Source organism: Pelodiscus sinensis, chromosome 2, assembly GCF_049634645.1.
Source record: "Pelodiscus sinensis isolate JC-2024 chromosome 2, ASM4963464v1, whole genome shotgun sequence".
Lineage (NCBI taxonomy): Eukaryota > Metazoa > Chordata > Testudines > Trionychidae > Pelodiscus > Pelodiscus sinensis.
In genome coordinates, this window is record NC_134712.1 from 243,907,132 (window position 1) to 243,926,415 (window position 19,284).

The 19,284-nt window shown below is 41.7% G+C and overlaps 1 protein-coding gene across 15 annotated transcripts in view; it reads left to right on the plus strand.

Annotated features, from left to right (window-relative positions):
- KMT2C (lysine methyltransferase 2C) overlaps nucleotides 1–19,284 on the plus strand; it is a 354,350-nt gene that overhangs the window by 200,126 nt on the left and 134,940 nt on the right. For 11 of the 15 annotated variants that reach the window (XM_075922783.1, XM_075922788.1, XM_075922785.1 and 8 more), the window contains 5 exons: nucleotides 986–1,124; nucleotides 5,276–5,448; nucleotides 6,195–6,361; nucleotides 10,656–10,769; nucleotides 18,532–19,265. In XM_075922783.1, the coding sequence (XP_075778898.1) occupies nucleotides 986–1,124; nucleotides 5,276–5,448; nucleotides 6,195–6,361; nucleotides 10,656–10,769; nucleotides 18,532–19,265 (1,327 nt within the window). The remainder of the gene's footprint in view (nucleotides 1–985; nucleotides 1,125–5,275; nucleotides 5,449–6,194; nucleotides 6,362–10,655; nucleotides 10,770–18,531; nucleotides 19,266–19,284) is intronic. The other 4 variants (XM_075922789.1, XM_075922796.1, XM_075922798.1 and 1 more) reach the window with 2 other exon arrangements.

Consider the following 19,284-nt stretch of genomic DNA (forward strand, 5'->3'; position numbering starts at 1 on the left):
GGAGGGGGAGAGAGGTGGTGGCAGCACAGAGGCCCATGGAAAGGGGTGGGACTGGAAGACAAGCTGCTCTGGCGGTAGGGCCCATGGTGGGGCCGGGGGTGGAGAGGCCCATGGGGCGGAGGGGGGGGACCAGAGATGAGGCACGCCCATGGCAGGGGAGATGAGGGTGCCAGTAGAGAGGCCTGCAGCAGGGGAAGTGGGACTGTGGGACACCTTGGGCCAGGGCTGATAGTCACCCTGGCTCCTGAGCCTCCATACAGCTGATGGCTCTCTCTCTGGAAGCCGCCACAAAGTTGGCGGCTGCTGGAGCTTTAAATTCAGCTGCTCCAGAGGGTGGGGGGCGGTGCAGGACCCGCATAGCCTCGCTGGTGCTTGGGTAGGGGGAGGGAGAGATGGTGGGAGCAGCGCAGCCTCTCTGGTACTCAGTGGAGGAGGGGATGACACATGCAGCCTCCCCAGTGCTCCAGAAAGATGGGTGCATGCATGAGCTGCACATCTCCCTCCCCCCACCGGGGATCCACATGATCTCCCTCCTCCTGGAGGGGTGGGAGTTTTCCCTTCTCCCCTGGGGGGAGCTGTATGCCTTCCTGTCTCCACCTTCCTGAGCCCTAGCCCCCTCCCACACACCCTTCCCCCTCCCAGAGGTGCATGCCCTCCCTGCTTACCACACTCCAGCCCCCTCACACACCTCCTCTGCTGGGGGAAGAACCAGGACTGGCGAGGCCTGGCCCTGCTTGGTGGCAGTGGGGTGGAGAGCTGGGGCTGCTCGGGGGGGGGGGGGGGGAGTTTGGGGGGCAAAGAGCAGGTGGAGGGCTGGGCCATAGGGGTGTGGGGGGGGGGAAAGAGCCAGGCTATGGTGGGCTTGGCACCAGGCCCTCCCCAGCCAAGAGGGGGGGTTGGCAAACATAGTGAGTAGGGGGCCCATAGCATTTTCTAAAGAGTGTTTTTTTCAGTATGACCTGTTTTAAATGGCTTTGTTTTTAAGTGTCGCCATTGACGTATTTGTTAGGCATTCTGGGGAAGACAGCAAGATGCTGGTGTGTGATACGTGTGACAAAGGGTATCATACTTTTTGTCTGCAACCAGTTATGGACTCTGTACCAACAAATGGCTGGAAATGCAAAGTAAGTTGAATAAGTTTTTAAAACTGTTCATTGCCTATGTGGGGCCAAACCTTGATATGTTGCTTATGCTAAGGATTACCTTACTCCATATGTATTGCTTTTGAGGCCAGAATGATTAGTAAGATTGTTGTTTTAAGTGAGTAAAAGTGTCAGAATTCAGGCCCTGGCTAGTGGAAAAAAGAAATTTCATTTGTTTATTTAAATCGGCATAGATGTGCATAAGGGTGTAACATTAAGACAACAGTCTAGATTTCTTAATCCCTGAGAATTTCATACATGTGATGTTGAGTGGTATAATTTTTTTAGATACCATCTAGTGCATGTAAATATGGAGGCTAGCTAAAAATATGCTGTTTTCTTTGCTTAAAGCTCCATTTCACAGACATTACTGACATAATCTTTTTTTATTTAATTGTTTATTCCAGTATTGCATGATTTATTTTTATTCACTTCTTAGTGGAGAACGTGTTGCCTCTGAGCCAAATGTTTGTATTACTGTAAAAAATCTCTGCCAGCCAGTCAGCTTGCTGGATGTCTAGAGTTTATTTACTTGTTGGTTTTTTTTAATTAATAAAATGACAGCCAAACAGGAACCAGCATATTCATAAAAATATATTGTATCTTTAAAATCAAATTACTGTAGATGAGTGATAGAAATGTAGCTGTGTTAGTCTGTCCTGCATTTTACTGTAGATGAGATATTCCAAAATAAAATATGCATGAGAAATCTTTAATCTAATCATATTTGCATAGTATATGGTCATATACACGTAAGGCAAGTACTATAGGCATTCTGTGTATGTTGACACCCATTTTGCAGCTTGGAAAATTAAGGTACAAACCTGAAATAAGTTGCTCATATTCTCAAACCAATCAGTGCAGCTCTAAGAATATAACTAGAGAGTTTTTTATTTCAATCTTGTACCTGTTCCTCTAGATAATCCTGCCAACAGAATGTGGCTGTTCATTAACGATACAGTGAGCAACAGTCACTTCACTGCACTAATATCAATCATATTTGATCTTTGGTATTCCAATAGTGTAGATATAATTTTTGTGTGTGTAATAGAACAGAGTCACAAGCTTAGTGGCTTCAGCTTTAAGAACAGCAGTCTGGTCAGTGTTGCTACATTTTTAGGCAGAAGAGACCGTAAGGAAAAGACCATTTGACAACAGCCTGTCATAATAATAATTTTGATTATAACCATTTTGAGTATTTTAGTGTCTCATGCTCTTTGACTTTTTTTTCATGGCATCATAAAAATTGTCTGACTACTAAATTGATGTCTGTCTGCTTTGATATAAAACGTGTCTGATATAAAACAGATTTGAAATGTTATGGACAATTTTTTGAACTTGATCTCTGATATGTACTTATCGTATTTCCCTGTGACCTAACATAGCTGGGGTATCCAGCTGTCAAATGTAGACTTGCAGTTATACTGTCAGAATTGTGTAAAATGTCAATAATGTGGTAAGTCTATATATATTTTTAAATGTGTATAATGTTACTGCTGCAAAATGAACTAAAGATTCATTAATGTAGGTTAGGTTTGTCCCTTGGATGAAAAATAAAATAAATCCATCAGGGAACGAATATGGAGGGAAGAACAGCGCAGTGTTTGCTTTTTGGCGCTTTTCTTAGATCATTTCTTCTTGGGGAGAGTGTGGGAATGACCTTCATATGTAACAGGAAGTGTTCTTGGACCCCAAACCTTACAGATCTTGGGGTATCTTCTGGGGTCACCTTCTTCTTTGAGGGGTCTTGTGTTACCTCTTGGCTTTCAGCCTCTTGGCGTTCTTCGCATCTGCCTATTAGTGGTACCATTCTTATAGTCTTGCCCTGTTGACTCCTGCCCCGATATAACATTAAACAGTACCTTGAATAGCTTCATCTTGAGGGCTCTCCTGCAGTAGATCCTGGCATGGCCATTATGCCTGCCTCAGTTTTCTTCTTTCTGAGTCCCTAGTATCTCTAGGAACTGTCCTGCCCCAGTAATATCACTCAGTGGGACTGATTCAGTCAGTACATAAAAATTGTGCAGAAATCCCCACACATAGTCCATTTAACACATCTGGTGTATTTTGTCCTGAAAACCCCAGGGGTCCCTTGACACCCGCAGTACCACACCTTCAGGGTTTTTTGTCATACCTTGGCACTCCTCTTCTTTCCCTCTCCCAGCTGGAGTGCAGCCCTGCTCTTCTCAACAGGAACCATCTCCCCTTTGCTTTGCTGGGGTATTATCCTCACCAGGAGAGCACCCCTGCCCCTTTAACAATTCTCCTAGGTCAACCTGTCCTGGTTGGAGACATTAGCAAGTAAGCCCTTCCACTGGTCTTCTGCCTTCAACACTCTCCAGCCCTTCACTTTCACTGTCCAGTATAGGCAACTTGATCAGTTGCTTTCTGACCTTCAGTCCTCCCCATCCCTTAGGCCCTGGCAGTCTGATTTGGGGATGTTGGCAACAAACACTCTTGCAGCTCTCCTGCCTTCAGCATTCCACAGGAACCTGCTATAGTTTCCCACAGAGCTCTCATCTGCCCCTTTTTGTGGCTGACTCAGATCACTCTGACTCACTGAGTGTCTCTCTGATTCTCCCTGGATCTTTATAGCCTCTGGTATTACCCTGCCAAACTGGGGGCACCTTTTCTGGCACAGGGGTTTTGCAGTCGCTTCATATCTTGAGGCCAGCCACTCTGTGACAGAAGGCTTATGTGCACTGGTGCATACAATGTTCCAGAACATCAAGGATTACTTTCTCAGAAAAAGTTGTTAATAAGGGTTCAAGCTATAGTAACATCTGCATGGAGGTTATCTTCAAACAAAGTTCTCTGTGTTCTCTATGTTTAGTAAGCTAATGGCATGCTTTTTCTGAGTGTTATTGCATTCTGCCTTCCCCACACACATCCTGGACCTTACAAAAAGTCCTTCAGTATACCTCTAAAAGAGAAAGGAAGGATACCATGGAGGCAACTGATCCTAATGCATGATCCCCCCCCCCCCCCCCCACCCAACACTTTGTTTGGGAAGGGGGAGATCTGCAAGCTAAAGGATGCTTCTGGGCACCAACCCCCAGAAAACAATTGTGTCCCTATCTTTATAACATGCTCTTTGTATCTATCAAGTTAATGTGCATAGTTTTTAAGGTGAGAGGGGACCATAATGATCATCTCCACCTACATAGAACACAAGCCAAAAACCCCAACCTAGTGATATCTGAAGATCTACCATCCGGTTATGGTGTGGTACTTTAGCTGTTCCACAGAGACTACATCAGTTCAGTGGCTGAATTAGCCCATATAGGCACTTAAGCAACCCTCTATGTAGGAAACAGGAAGGGGGATGATCCATATAGAGATTCATATGGTTTCCCTGCACCTGCTCATATCTGCCTGCATACATTGCTCTTAAAAGGACTTGTGTGACACGCCTGTCTTTGCCATGAAGTAGGTGTAGGGCTCCCGATATCTTGCCACTCCTTGTTCAGTAAAATAACATCAGTTCAACTTCACAGGACCCTCTTTCACTATTAGGAAGGGACTGGACTTATCCCATTGTTATGTTGTCATAAATGGCAATAGTTTAGTAATACGTTTTCTGGCATGCTGCACAGAAAATGAACAACAATTGAATAGTTATGCATGATGTCAAAGGTGATAGCCATTGATTCTGAAGTTATAAATGGAATAAAGACTGAAGATAGATGATATAAGATTTTATTTGGCCACCTTTGTGACGTGAATTGAATCCTAATACAGTTTTCATTATACAAGTATCAGAATAACAAAAGCACCACCATAGTTGGTACTAATTGATCCTCTTGTTGATAGTCTCAATAAGAAGCTGACATTTGAATGGGATTAGAGACTGAAGTATCCCCTCACCAAAGAAGTTGTGTGTCTCTCAAGTGAGAATACAGTGCAAGGAAATTTTTCCTGCTATTGCCAAGCTTTACATATTCTGTGGATAGAAGACTTCCTGATTAAGGATGACTAATCTTTCATCATTTGCTACCATTTGCCAAAAAAAGAGAGAGGATTTTAAAAATGTCCCTTTTAATCAGACTAGAAAATGTCCTGTAATGACAGTTTAGTCCTGTGTTGTGTCATCATAATTAACAGACTAAATCCTTGTTTTCTGTGGCCTCCAGAACTGCAGAGTGTGTGCTGAGTGTGGCACACGAACCAGTTGTCAGTGGCACCACAACTGTCTAGTATGTGATAATTGTTACCAACAGCAAGACAACCTCCCTTGTCCTTTTTGTGAAAAATTATGTCACCCAGACGTACAGAAAGACTTGTTGCACTGTCATATATGCAAAAGGTAAGAAGCCATATGTAACTACAGCTCCTTAAATGATTTTTAAGTGTTTGGTAGCCTGTCTGAAATTAATGCATTCATCTCACTTCATTTAACTGACAAGAGTCATCATAAAACATTGCCAGAGTTGTCAATAAATAGGTACCTTTCTCTGTAATTTCAGCAAATGGCTGTGGTCAGTAAACTGTCCTCTCTTATACTAAAAACTGGATCATAACAAAGAAACTTGCCCTGCTGTTAGTGATGCTTCCCAGTTACCAGCTAACCAGTTCCAGGGAGCAGCCTACTGCAGGCAAAGGGCTGCTCCAGTCCCCCAGGTGCAGGAGCATGGGGGGATGGTACAGTGTGGGAGCAGGATCCCACTTAATTGGTTCACTGGTTAAACCTGAGGTTTAACCAGTTAACCGGGATTTTACATCCCTATTGTAGGATAATATTATGGCTGGCTTTAAGCAAATTTTAGACTGATATTTAAAAGTCTTCTATGTTTGATGTGTTGGAAGCTTTTTTTATTTCTTCCCTCCTGCAATGTAATGGAAAAAGAATTACATTCTCTAGATCTATGTCAAAGTGCAAAGTACATTTAGTCATAATTATCCCCTTCGGACACTGGTTTACACTTTCATTTTGTGTGTGCATGTGTATTTATGTGCTCACACTTGCTCTGAGGATATAGATTGTGTGTGTGCACACGCACGCGTTTATGTATGTATAATGATGTGAATATGTATCTTTAATAATCTATCCAGGTGGATTCATATAGAATGTGACAAACCTCCAGGTAATGAAGAGGACTCTCAGTTAAAAGATTATATCTGTACTCTTTGTAAGCAAGTAGAAGGAGAAATAGATCAGACACAGCCATGTGATCTAATGCAGACTTCTGGACTTACTGCCGAATCTGGTAGTATGACAGGTAAAGTGTTTTGGTTTTTTTTTCTTAAATTTTGAGTGTATCAAATAGTTAGTTCTGATAAAGCTGTATTTAATTAAATCATTAAACAGCATTCAGTGAAATATGTGTTATCACTATATGGGTTCAATTCATAACAAAATATTTACACAGGAGATAGTCCCTGCCTTAAAGATCTTACTAAAGTCTAATTTTATAAGACAGACCAAAAATGAGAGGGGAAACAAATATAAAGGGCTTTACATAGTAGGCCATCAACAGAGATGGGGGTAGAAGCCAGGTCAACCCAAGTAATAGCCTGCTGCTCTGCCAACAAGACATGCTGCTTCATTAAATTGTCATTTGAAAAATAAGTGGAGTACATCACATTGCCACGTGGATGAGGTGACAATCCTCATTCCTCTTGTGCATATTTTGTCTCAGGAGAGAAATACAATTGGTGTTTAAGGTTGAAGGCCCAGGCTAGAAATTTTACCAAAAACATCTTCTTTAGGAGAGGGTACTAGTTAAGTCTTATACTGGGGTATGTTTACACTAGCTCATTAATTTGAGCTAAGTAGGCAAATCAGGCAACCAGAGTTGCAAATGAAGCCTGGGATTTAAATATTCCAGGCTTTATTTGCATGTGCCTGTCCGGCCGCCATTTTTAAATCCCCCATAGTTCGAACGAACTGCCCACGGCTACACGCAGAGGTTTAAAGATAATCCAAACTAAGTCCTTAGTTCGGATTAACTGTTACTCCCCGTGGAATGAGGTGTAAAAGTTAATCCGAACTATGGACTTAGTTCGGATTAACTTTAAACCTCCGCGTATAGCCGTGGACAGTTCGTTCGAACTAAGGGGGATTTAAAAATGGCGGCCGGACGGGAATATGCAAATAAAGCCCGGGATATTTAAATCCTGGGTTTCATTTGCAGCTCCAGTTGCCTGATTTGCCTACCTAGCTTAAATTAACAAGCTAGTGTAGACCTACCCATTCTGCTTTGACAACATCAGCTAATCTGGCACCTTGTGAATTTTTGCAATTCATGTGTTGTGTTGTAAGCTTCTTTTAGAACAGTAATTTTCAAAGTTTCCAGTCTGGAAAGTCAGGCACTTGGTCGCCTAGCTGTAGGGTGACAAGGTAAATGGCAGGGGGTGCCAAGGCCAGCTTCCTGCCTGTCCTGGCACTGCAGACCACCCTGCACCCAGGAAGCGATCAGCATCAGGTCCAGCTCCTAGAGATAGGCAGGTAGCCAACTCTCACAAGATAAAAAAGCAAAACAAGCCAAAAAATGAAGCCAATCCCATTTCAGAACAAGTCCAAAGTAAGCTTCATCCATTTTTGCTCAGCAATGCCTGGTGACAAACCAGGAACTGTCCAATGGGCATGTAGAGCCAAAGCTTGGGGTGCGGGGCAGCCAGTGAAGCTGGACCTTTTGCTGGCCACTTCCAGGATGCAGTGTGTTCCACTGTGCCAGGACAGTTGGGAAGCCTGCCTTACCATACCACTGCATCACTGACCGGGAGTCACTGGAAGTAAGTCTGTGTCCCAACAATCCCCTTTCCCAGCCCTAAGCCCTCCCAAACCCAGGAACCCCTCCTGCACCATAAACATCTCATCACTGGCCCATCCCATAGCCTGCACCCCTGAACTCCGCTCCCATGGTACATACTGAACCCATCTGCTCCTCCCCTCAGCCAGCACTATAAACCCCTCATCTCTGACCCCAGCCCAGAGCCCACATCCCCAGGCAAAGCCTTCACCCCCTGTACCCTCATCCCTGCAGCCCCACCCTGGAGCCTTTACTCTAGTCAAAGATTTAAGTATGTTGGGTCACGGTCATCAATAATTTTCTTCAACTAGGTTGTGAGAAAAAAAGTTTGAAAACTACTGTATTAGAAGAAATAGGGAGAGCAACTGCAAGGTATCTGTGTGCCAGACGGCCAACTGTTCCTTCACTGGTGAGAGGGAAAATGTTGAACTACTAGAAAAGTCAAGTACAATTCTCCTGTGTGTACAGGCTAATTCTTTGCATAAACAAGCAACTTCAATGCTGGTTCTGTCCATATGTATAATCCCTTGATGAATAGTAGGGAGCAATGAAAAATTGATCTTATAGAAGGACAGTGACAGTAGGTAAATACAAATAAATGGATGGCTGAGGTTAGGAATGAATGTGTACAACAGGTTAGCAAAAGGTCTTTTCTATCTTGAAAGGCTATTTGTGGTTATTGAACTTTCAGATCGTTTGGTTAGGTCATTTGGGGAGAAGTCTGAGCTAACACAGAAAACTAATCCTAAAAACTTTCCATCCTTAAAGTGAAAACACTGCTGAATAAATAGAAGCTTTTATTTTAATGCTTAAAATTGAAAATACAACTTTTGTTATGGTTTTTAGCTAAATGAATCACTGAGAAATGTATTCTTTCCCCCAGGAAGTACTGGGCTTTCATCTGAATGACTAGTGAAAATCTGAAGCTATTATAGGAGTGTAGTCATGTAGCATCTTCCACCCAAGAGATCATTTTTGTGCATTAAACCCAGATTTGGAACCAGTCTAAATGATCATTACCTCAAATTGAAATTAAAATATCATTCTAATGTTGGCATAATCTTTGAGAGGGATTTTAGGTGCTAAAAGTAGCATCAATTAATAGTTTCTGGCTTATTGAACTTTAAAGAGGCATTCCTGAACAAAAAGCAATCATCAATTTGGTTTTTTACATTAATATTCTCTGAGGATCAGTTATTTTGGAGCTGGAGTTATTTGTATATACTTTACATTTTCCTTGTCCACTACATTGCCTACTTCATTTTAATGAATTTTATTAGATATAAAGGCTTTTAGGGAAAAGACAGTAGGCTTCTGGTAGCCATGCACCATACTAAGGCATTCAGCCCAGGAGGTAGCATATTAACTCAATGAGCATATGTTTCTCCATGGAATTTCCTTCAGTTGAAATGGGATCCGGGCCTCTAGTGGAAAATTTATCCTCTCCTGACACAGTATGTTCAGCCAGTGAAGTAGGTTGAAAGGCCAGTGTTCTAAACCTTGATAGACGAGAGAGCCTCTTCACTATGTCATGAGTCTACATTATTCATTTGTTGTATTATTCATTTTTATAAATAGAAGTTGAACCTCTGTAAACTGGCTATAAACCATGAATGTTCCAGGACCAGAGAGTCCTGGTGGAGTGCTAGTGTCTAGGAGCCCTGCGGTGCTGGCAGGGCTGCCTGGCATTGCAAGCAAAGAAGGATGGGGACTGGCAGGGTAGCGAGGCCTGTGGCAGGTCCAGAGCTGGGGAGCCGGTAGTTGCGGGGTCAGAGGTGGGGCTGATATAATCTCCCCTGGTTAGGCAAAATCTCTCATCCAGGACTGGTCAGGTCCCAAGGGTGCCAGACCAGGGACATCCAACCTGTATTTGCAGCCATGATTTTGCAAGGTATTTATAAGATTTGGGAGCTTAGGGCCTAATTCTCATTTGTACCAAACCTCTTTTGTATGGCTCTGGCAATGTAAAGGGATTTTAAAGTGAGGATAAATTATGTTCAGAAAATTAGGATGGTGTAAACCAGCTGTAGCACTATTGAGAATTAGGCTCCCAAAGCTTGTTTATACTTGAAAGAAAATTAATTTGGATTAAAGTACAGTGTGAATTTATAGTGCAATATAGATTTCTGAATACCAACAAATGTGGACAGTTTTATTCTGGAATAAAAGTGGCTTGTATCTATTAAGATTTAAGCAATGTAGGCCTGCCCTACGCTTAAAATTTAAACCATTACAGCTGTATTGGCCATGGATGTGTGAAACCCCTGCCCCTTGTCAACATAGCTGTTCTGATAAAAACCACGTGATAGACACAACTATATCTACAGAAGAGAGCTTCTGTCAATGTAGCTAACATCATGCAGGGAGGTGGAGTTCCTACAGTGCAGAAAAACTCCCATTGGCAAACACTGTGTTATGTTGGGGGACTGTGCTAGATAGATATGCCAGCATGGGCTCTGTAGCGTAGATGTAACATAAGGGTGGGATTAAGTTAATGAGGGACAGAATAAATGTTCATACATGGAGTTATTCCATAAATGGAGATATAGCTATTCCTGAGTAACTCCATGTTCACACAAGCTCTTTAGGAAATGCTGTATATTCTACCTAGCCTTCAGGTTGTCCTGATTGCCTGATCTCAAATTACAGTTAAATACCATGTTGTTAAACCAAAAGGTCAAGCAATGACAGCAGTCACTGATGCCAGAGTAATACAGTAAACACCATGTTGAAATTGATAAATGCTTTGCTTTTCCTTAAGCTTGTACAAATGAAATGGACATAGGAGGTGATACAGAGGATGTGGCATTTCAGGAAAAAACAGTTACTGATGATGGTCCTGGTCAAGAATCAACAGCTGGATGTGTCTCAGAAGGTAAGAATGAGAGGTTCACAGCCAGACAAAATAGTAATCTTTGCAGTGTACATTTGCTTTCAGTTAAAGATCACAAAGGGTTCATGGAATTACATAAACACTAATAGGAAGATTCCCTGCCTTTTGCAGAATCAAATGACCTATGTAGATTCCATCACCAGAATTCTTCAGTGACTATATTAACTATGTTTTGTTGTTTAAAAGATTATTTTGACTAAGACAATTATAAAGTTATAAACTAACTGTTTACTGGGAGTAGATATTCCCTTAAATAGAAGCTAACCAAACTAGTATTCCTCCAGGTGTTTCTGGGAGGCCAGGAGTGCTTTTCAGAACTGATGGTTCCTTTCGTTCTTCACCTGCTGCTCATTCACCATTAGAGTATTTTCTCTGTGGCCCTACTCTCAAATCTGAAAACTTTTGCTCAGATGCACTGTGTAAAGAATTGGGACCTGTGTTGGAGTTCCCTCTTCCAGATGCTCCTAGGCTTGCTCTTGCTTAGCCTCCTCCTGGTACATTCTCACAGAGTGTGATCAAAGTAATTCCCAGCAGGGTTAGGATTAGTTGTTGTTTTTTCCCCCAAGTCGGTCCCTCACACCTCTAAGTTTGTTAACCTAGAAGTACCTGGCACCTTCCAACTCCAGAGGAACGGTATCCCTTTATTACTTTCACTGAGTTTATATGTTGGCAGTAGCACACGAGCGGATGAGTGGCTGAAGTTTCTCTTGTGTGTTTTGGGACACATATCCAAGGGATGAATGCTACTAGCATGTTTATTACATAGATTTAATCATACAGTCACACAGCCTAGTGTGATAATTTCATCTTTCTTGCAAGTGGATTTTTAAAATGGATGTTCTACAGGTATAAAAAAATAGCTCATGGCAATAGTGCAAGTAATTTTTTTCCAGCTTTAAATTCAATTCACTTGATTTTCCTTGTTGTAATCATCAACTTTCCATTTTGTCTGAGGCTAGATGAATTGTCCTTCAAAAATTGCCATTGATATTGCTTACTGAAACCTGTTTTAAAGCACTTTGAGATCTTCAGATGAAAACCAATTTAGAAGTGTGTGTGTGTGTGTGTGTGTGTGTGTGTGTGTGTGTGTGTGTGTGTGTGTGTGAAAATATATAAATAAATATAAAATATAATTTGGCTTGGAGGACAGGGGAATGAAGGGTGCTGTCGATAAACATGTGAAACTTTTTCCTGCTGACTGAATGTGCAGCTCCTTCAGAACTTCCTGCCCTTTCCTGTTAGAACACAAAGGGTCATGTCTACACCAAGAGGATTGCACTGGCATTGCCATAGTACTGTAGTTACACCAGTGTAATCCCATAGTCCAGCATATCCAAACACAGAAAGGTTTTTCCATTGGTGTAGGAACATCATCTATCTGAGTGACAAACATTAACTGTCAACTTTGCTATATCTCCACTGGTGATACAGTGTCATGTAGATGGACTAGCTACATGACTCATGGGTTTGGACTTTTCACACTGCACAGTAACATAGCTTTGTCAGCCTACATTTTAACTGTAAACCATGTCAAGGATCAAGTTCATACCTGTAAGTTTTTACAATGCACCTTTCTGTGGTTCCATTTTTATGTATTTTTAGTAGCACTTCAGATCATCTGATGTCTATAGTATTTTATAATAAGGATGTACCTGTTCGTTCTTTGTTGAGTAATGTAACCAATAAACTTGTTAAATTAATTCTTTGGAAAAAAAATATAGCAGCGTAGGGCAGGCAAGGACCACAGTAGGTCACCTAGTCCAGTCCTCTGTACTTAACGCAGGTCTGAGTAATAATTAGACTGGGGGGGGCAAATGCAGGCTGGATCCAGGCCCCCATGACTAATTCCTAGCAGGCCCCTATCACTATATTTACCTTAACGGCCACAAGTACCAGTGATTGCAGCTCCAGTTGGCTTTAGATTGCCATTCCTGGCCAATGGAAGCTATCAGAAACAGTATCTGGATCTGTGCCACTTCCCACCACTCCCATTGGTAAGGAGCGGCAATCCATGCCCAACGGGAGCAGTGAGCACTATTACCTGTGGCCATGCAGGTAAATATAGTAGTGGCAGCCCACCAGGGCTAACCCTGGATAACCACGGGCCTTTTATTGCCCACCCCTGAACTAGACTATTGCTGACAGGTGATAGTCCTGCCTATTCTTAGAAACCTTCTATGGAGGAGATTCCAACAACCTTCTTAGACAGTTTGTTCCAGTGCTTTACTACACCGACAGGAAATTTTTCGTAGTGTCCAATCTAAACTTTCCTTGCTGCAATTTAAGCCCATTGCTTCTTGTCTTAACCTCAGAAGTTAACAAGAAAAAAATTTGCTCTCCTCCTTGTAACAGCCTTTTATGTACTTGAAAACTGTTATAATGTTCTCCCTCAGTCTTCTCTTCTCCAGACTAAATAAACATTTTTATAATCTTACCTTAGAGGTCATGTTTTTTAGCCATTTAGTCATTTTTGTTGCTCTCCTCTGGGCTTTTTCCAGTTTGTCCATATCTCTCCTGAAATGGAGTATCCAAAATTGGACACAATACAGGCAGTCCCCGGGTTACGTACAAGATAGGGACTGTAGGTTTGTTCTTAAGTTGAATCTGTATGTAAGTCGGAACTGGCGTCAGCCGCTGCTGAAACTGATCAGTTTCAACAGCGGCTGAATCTGGAAGCCAGTTCTGACTTACATACAGATTCAACTTAAGAACCCCAGGCATCCCCAAGTCAGCTGCTGCTGAAACTGATCAGCAGCTGATTCCAGGAAGCCCGGGGCAGGGGCTTCCTGTAGTCAGCCACTGTCAGTTTCAGCAGCGGCTGACTTGGGGACACCTGGGGCAGAGCAGCTGGGGTGCCGCTGGGTTGGTCCAGTGGTGCCCAGAGCGGTGCTACGGGACCAACCGGCAGCGCCCCAGCTGCTGTACCATAGGCGTCCGGAGCAAAGCCGCGGAGCACGGGGACAGCGGGACAGCCCAGACGCGCCGTGGCTATCCTGCTGCCCTCAGGCTCCGTGGCTTTGCTCTGCTTTGCTCCCCGTCCCCCTGGTCTGCAGACCAGGGGGACGGGGAGCAAAGCGGCGGAACACGCGGGCAGCGGACAGCCCAGACACGTCTGGGCTGTCCGCTGCCCGCGTATTCCGCCGCTTTGCTTCCTCTCCCTGGTCTGCTGGAGACCAAGGAGAGGGAGGGCCCCGTTCGTTACTGCGGATCCGACATAAGTCGGATCCGCGTAACTCGGGGACTGCCTGTACTCCAGTTAAGGCCTTATTAGAGCAGAGTAGAGTGGAAGAATTACTTCTCGTGTCTTGTTTATAACTCTCCTGCTAATTCACTCCAGAATGATGGTTGCCTTTTTTGTTACATCTCCTCCATTGATGGCAGGACCAAGCACCATTCTAGATCATAGAACTACTTTCTGGGAACAGTTTTCCAAACAACTATATATGAATCTAAGAGTAGCTCCATTTAGGCTATATATTCCTTTTTGGGTGTGGGTGTATGTGTGTTTGTGTGAATGAGTGAGAGATTAAGGAGTCATGAGGGATGGTATCAAAAGTTCTATTAAAGTCAAGATATACCACTTTCCCTCATCCACAAGGCTTGTTACCTTGCCAGAAAGTCTTATTGGTTGGTTTAACATGATTTGTTCTTAACAAATCTGTGTTGGATGTGTTTTATCATCTTTTTGTCTTCTGGTCTTTGCAAATTGCTTGAATATTTGCACACTGACTAGTCTGTAATTCTCTGGGTAGTCCTTATTCTCCTTTGTATAGTTTGGAGCTATATTGGGCCTCTTTCAGTCCTTTGGAATCTCTCTCCTCATCCATAAGTTTTAAAATTAATCAGTAAAGGCTCAGATATCGCCTCAGTCATCTCCTTGAGTAGTCTAGGATGTATTCCATCAGGCTTTGCTAATCTGAAGACATCTAACTTGTCTATATAATTTTTAACTTGTTCTTTTTCTATTTTATTCTCAGCTACTATCCTTTGGTGAAAACTGAGGCAAAAATGGCATTTAGCACTTCCACCGTTTCTAAAGTTTCTGTTGTTTTCTTTTCCCCCACTCAATGACAGGGGGAAAGACATTATCAGAATGTTGCTAAATTGGTTTTTTTTTAAATTATTTCTCCCCCCCCCCAGGTATGTGAATATTCCATTATTTGCCCTGCTCTATTGTTATGTGAACTCAACCATATGTTGGTATTATCTTGACTGGAGTCTAAAAACGATCCTCCTGTAGTGAAGAACTCCAGATCCCCATTAGAAGATTCACCCTCTGTGTAACTTTCTCCAAAAGGAGCTCAAAAACATTAATTAACCTGGCAAAGAAGCTTAGGGTGATGTCTCAGAATGGTTGGTCAATACATGCAATCCCAACAGTGCAACTGGATAACATTTTCCCCGGTTTTTAAACTACGTTTTGTCCTTTTTATTTTTCTTACGCCATCACTGCATTGCTTCCTTGCTCTGCAGAGGCTTCAGAAACAATTGTTTAAATCTTGAACTGTTTGATTGTAACTATATTTCATCCTACTCTGCTTTTTTACCATTGCTCCCCAAAATTGATCGATTGTTGGCATAGATGTCCATGGTATCAATTTTGAATGTAACAGTAACTTCTTTATTTGAATCAAGGACTAGTAAAGCTGTCTTTATGTAATGCATAATGAATAGAAAAGATATATTTGATTACATGATGATACACACAAACATCTGAATTAAATTACTTCCCTGATTTCCCCACATTTGTATGGAAAAAATGAAAGTCATTGAATAAGATTGCTGAATAGTGAACTTTTTCAGATAAAAGATACAAATAATATACTTTTCTAAGAGAGTTAAATAACTTACTTTTCTAGCAGTCTTTTAAAAATTCACCAAGAAAAAGAATAAAACCAGAGAGTGTCCCCGTATGATGTCTGAGTTATTGAGTGCATGTAGTACTTTGCCCCACAAGTTAATAGTAGGATCAGTGTGGCTGATGATGTGAATAAATTTTCTCTAATGATAGGTTCAGAGGAGATATTGGTTGCCTTTTAAATCATAGGACTGAAAGAGTAGTATCCAAGATCTTGAAACAAATAGGAAAATGTGTAGCAGAACAATAACTGATAGTTTGAATTCACTGGTATGATTACAGAAAGCACAAGAGGAACGCACAAAGTGTTTTCAAAATGTAAATATATTGAGCTGTTTGGATAAACCACAGTTAGGAAATCTATTAAAATAAACAATACAGGAAATATTCAAATGGCAATTTATATCTATTAAGACTAACAGATTTAGGAATATGTTTGTGGTGTTTAGTTTTTAAAGAAAACCATACATTGTTCTGTCATTAGGTCCAGAGAAGAGCAACAAGAATGATTAAAGGTCTAGAGAACATGACCTATGAAGGAAGGCTGAAAGAACTGGGTTTGTTTAGTTTAGAAAAGAGAAGATTGAGGGGGGACATGATAGCAGTTTTCAGGTATCTAAAAGGGTGTCATAAGGAAGAGGGAGAAAACTTGTTCATCTTGGCCTCTGAGGATAGAACAAGAAGCAATGGGCTTAAACTGCAGCAAGGGAGGTTTAGGTTGGACATTAGGAAAAAGTTCCTAACTGTCAGGGTAGTCAAACACTGGAATAAATTGCCCGGGAGGTTGTGGAATCTCCATCTCTGGAGATATGTAAGAGTAGGTTAGATAAATGTCTATCAGGGATGGTCTAGACAGTATTTGGTCCTGCCATCAGGGCAGGGGACTAGACTCGATGATCTCTCGAGGTCCCTTCCAGTCCTAGTATTCTATGATTAAGTAACACTGGTTGAGGTATCAGGTGAACTTCTTTTAGTATTAGTGCTATTTAATAGCTTCACAGATTACTTGGAAGATTAAATAATCAAATTTGATGGTGATGCTAGTTTAAGAAGGATTGCGAACATCGTAAAAGATCAAGTGAAACTTCATAGGACCTTGAGAATTTAGAAAATAGGGCAAATTCCCAGAATGATATTCGGCATATATAGAGATTATCCCACATGTGAAATAAGTGGTTTGAGGCAAAGAATCCCACTGGTGGTAATACATTGCAAACATGAACACTTAATATGATGCTACTGCAAAAACAAACCTAAATATGGTGTTTTGGCTGACTTTAGAAAACATACAGGTTTAAATTCTTCTGAAATGTATGGCTCGGGCTCGCACATCCACTTGACGAGAGAAATTTTCTTTTTGCCACCTTTGCATACCATAACCCAGGGTTGGGGAACCTTTTTTGGGTTGGGGGCCACTGACGCACAGAAAAATCAGTTGGGAACTGCACAGAAGTGAAAAACAAAAAAAACACCCCTCACCAGTGTGGGCTCCCCTATTCTGGGGTAGCCCCGAGCCCTAGGGGCTGGATCCAGGTAAGCCAGGGGCTGGATCCAGCCCCCCGGTCTTAGGTTTCACACCCCTGCCATAATCACACTTTCATCCTGATCCTAAGAGTTGTGGCAAGGTTTGTTGGGTGGGTAGGGTTGAGAGAGGTTTTTGTCAAGAAGAACTGTTTATGCTAGCTGAGATTTAATTTGTGGATTCTTTGTTTTTGATATTTTTATGGTGACTATTGTGGGGTTATTAATCTCTGAGGTTTTTTCAGAAGGAAAATTACTCACTGGAAAATATAGGTTGTGGTCAGTTTTTGTTGAAAACATATTCTATTATCTGACTGATTTGTGCTACACTGGGTCTTTCTTTAAACTCTGAAGCTTCATATTAAACCCATGATAATCCACTTACTGAATACTGAAATCTAAAATGATTTTATACCACTGAATATTGTTTCAGAGGTAGCTGTTGTTAGTCTCCTTCAGCAAAAACAACAAGGAAGATGGAGAGACCCTTAAACAAACTATGCAACCCTATTCTCTGAGTTTAGTTGAGGCTTAGAAATGTATAATATTTGGCTATTTTATGGTGTTTGCTTTTTTTACACATCTTTTTCCCTTAACATAATTGATTGGTAATAATAGCAGTTGAGTATGTTTATTTATATTCATAAAGTGTCCCCGTAGAATTACTATGAATGGATTTTAACTATATATCTGCAGCCATTGAGGAGAAATAGTTCACTTCCCATCATATCACATATTAATATTTTATTTGTGGTTAGATAATTTGATCCACGAGCACATTGCTGAACCTGCTCCTCCAGAGTCTCAAAGCTTGGTCAAACCTGATCTCTGGATAAGAGCAATTTTTACAGCGAAGAGTTTCCTGCGATGGCTTGTCTACACTAGAAAGGGTTTGGAAGCATAGCTCATACCAGAAACTGAGGGTGGGTGGTGGTGGTGGTGGTGGTTCTTGTTCTTGTTGTTGTTGTTGTTTTGTTTTTGTTTTTTTCTTTGACAATATCATTTATGCAAGGTCACAAAATGAAATAAGCTACTCCAGCAAATGGCTCCCTCACCCCCCACTATACCTGTGTCTACCCAAGGCTTTTGCTTGGCATACTTACATCTGTTAATGTATGTTTTTTTTCCCAGATCTTTAACAGACATACTCATGTGGTTAAAAGTGTATTGTCCAGGCCTGAGAACATTCTGCTTTCTTGCATCCTCCACATATAAACCCAGGTTCCATCCCCTGCATTGTTCCTCTGGAAGAGAAATTTATATTTTAATATTGAAATATCGTCTACTTTTCATTTTTAAATTACCGGAAAACTTTTCTCCTTTTGATGCTTTCGTATGAATCTCTAACAACATGTTCTCACTTAGTTGCAGACATATCACGGGATGAAAAGACTGTTGAACCGGAAGCAGGAGTTTCTGATCAACTTGATACAGATGAAATGGAAACATCTCCTAAAAAGACACCTGTATCTGAGGACAGTCAAACTGAGCACATGATGCAAGTGACAGAAAGCATTCAAGCTGTAACCCAGCAGGAGTCAGACAGACAAGCAGAAGAGCAGCAATTGTCACAAGGTGCTGAGATATCAGAAGCATCCACAAAGGAATCTCACCCTGTCCTTTTAGCACCTGAGACCTCAGCTACACCACCAGAAACCTTGGTGTCTGTGAATAAAGAGGAGGCTTCTTTTAAGATAGAAGAACAGTTGGAGACAGTAGGAATGCAAGAAGATGTAGAAAAGAAAGAAACCCATGAAAGCTCTGAAACACCACCTCTTCTGTTGAAACCAGAAACCACTCCTGAGAGTTGTGCAAATAACAGTTCACTTTTAGGAGACAAGCCTATAAAGTCACCAAATGAGACTTATTCTTCATTTTCATCAGTTGACATAAGTAAGAGAAGTGTATGTTGCTCACCAGGAGTTTCATTAGACATGCATTCTGCACGTGACTTGCTGCACAGTCATACTCCACCTCGGAGTTCCTCTGCTGGAAATGCTCTCCCACCAACTTATATATCTGTCACTCCAAAAATTGGCATGGGAAAACCAGCTATCACCAAACGAAAATTTTCTCCTGGGAGACCCAGATCAAGACAGGTAAGTATATTTTTTTAGT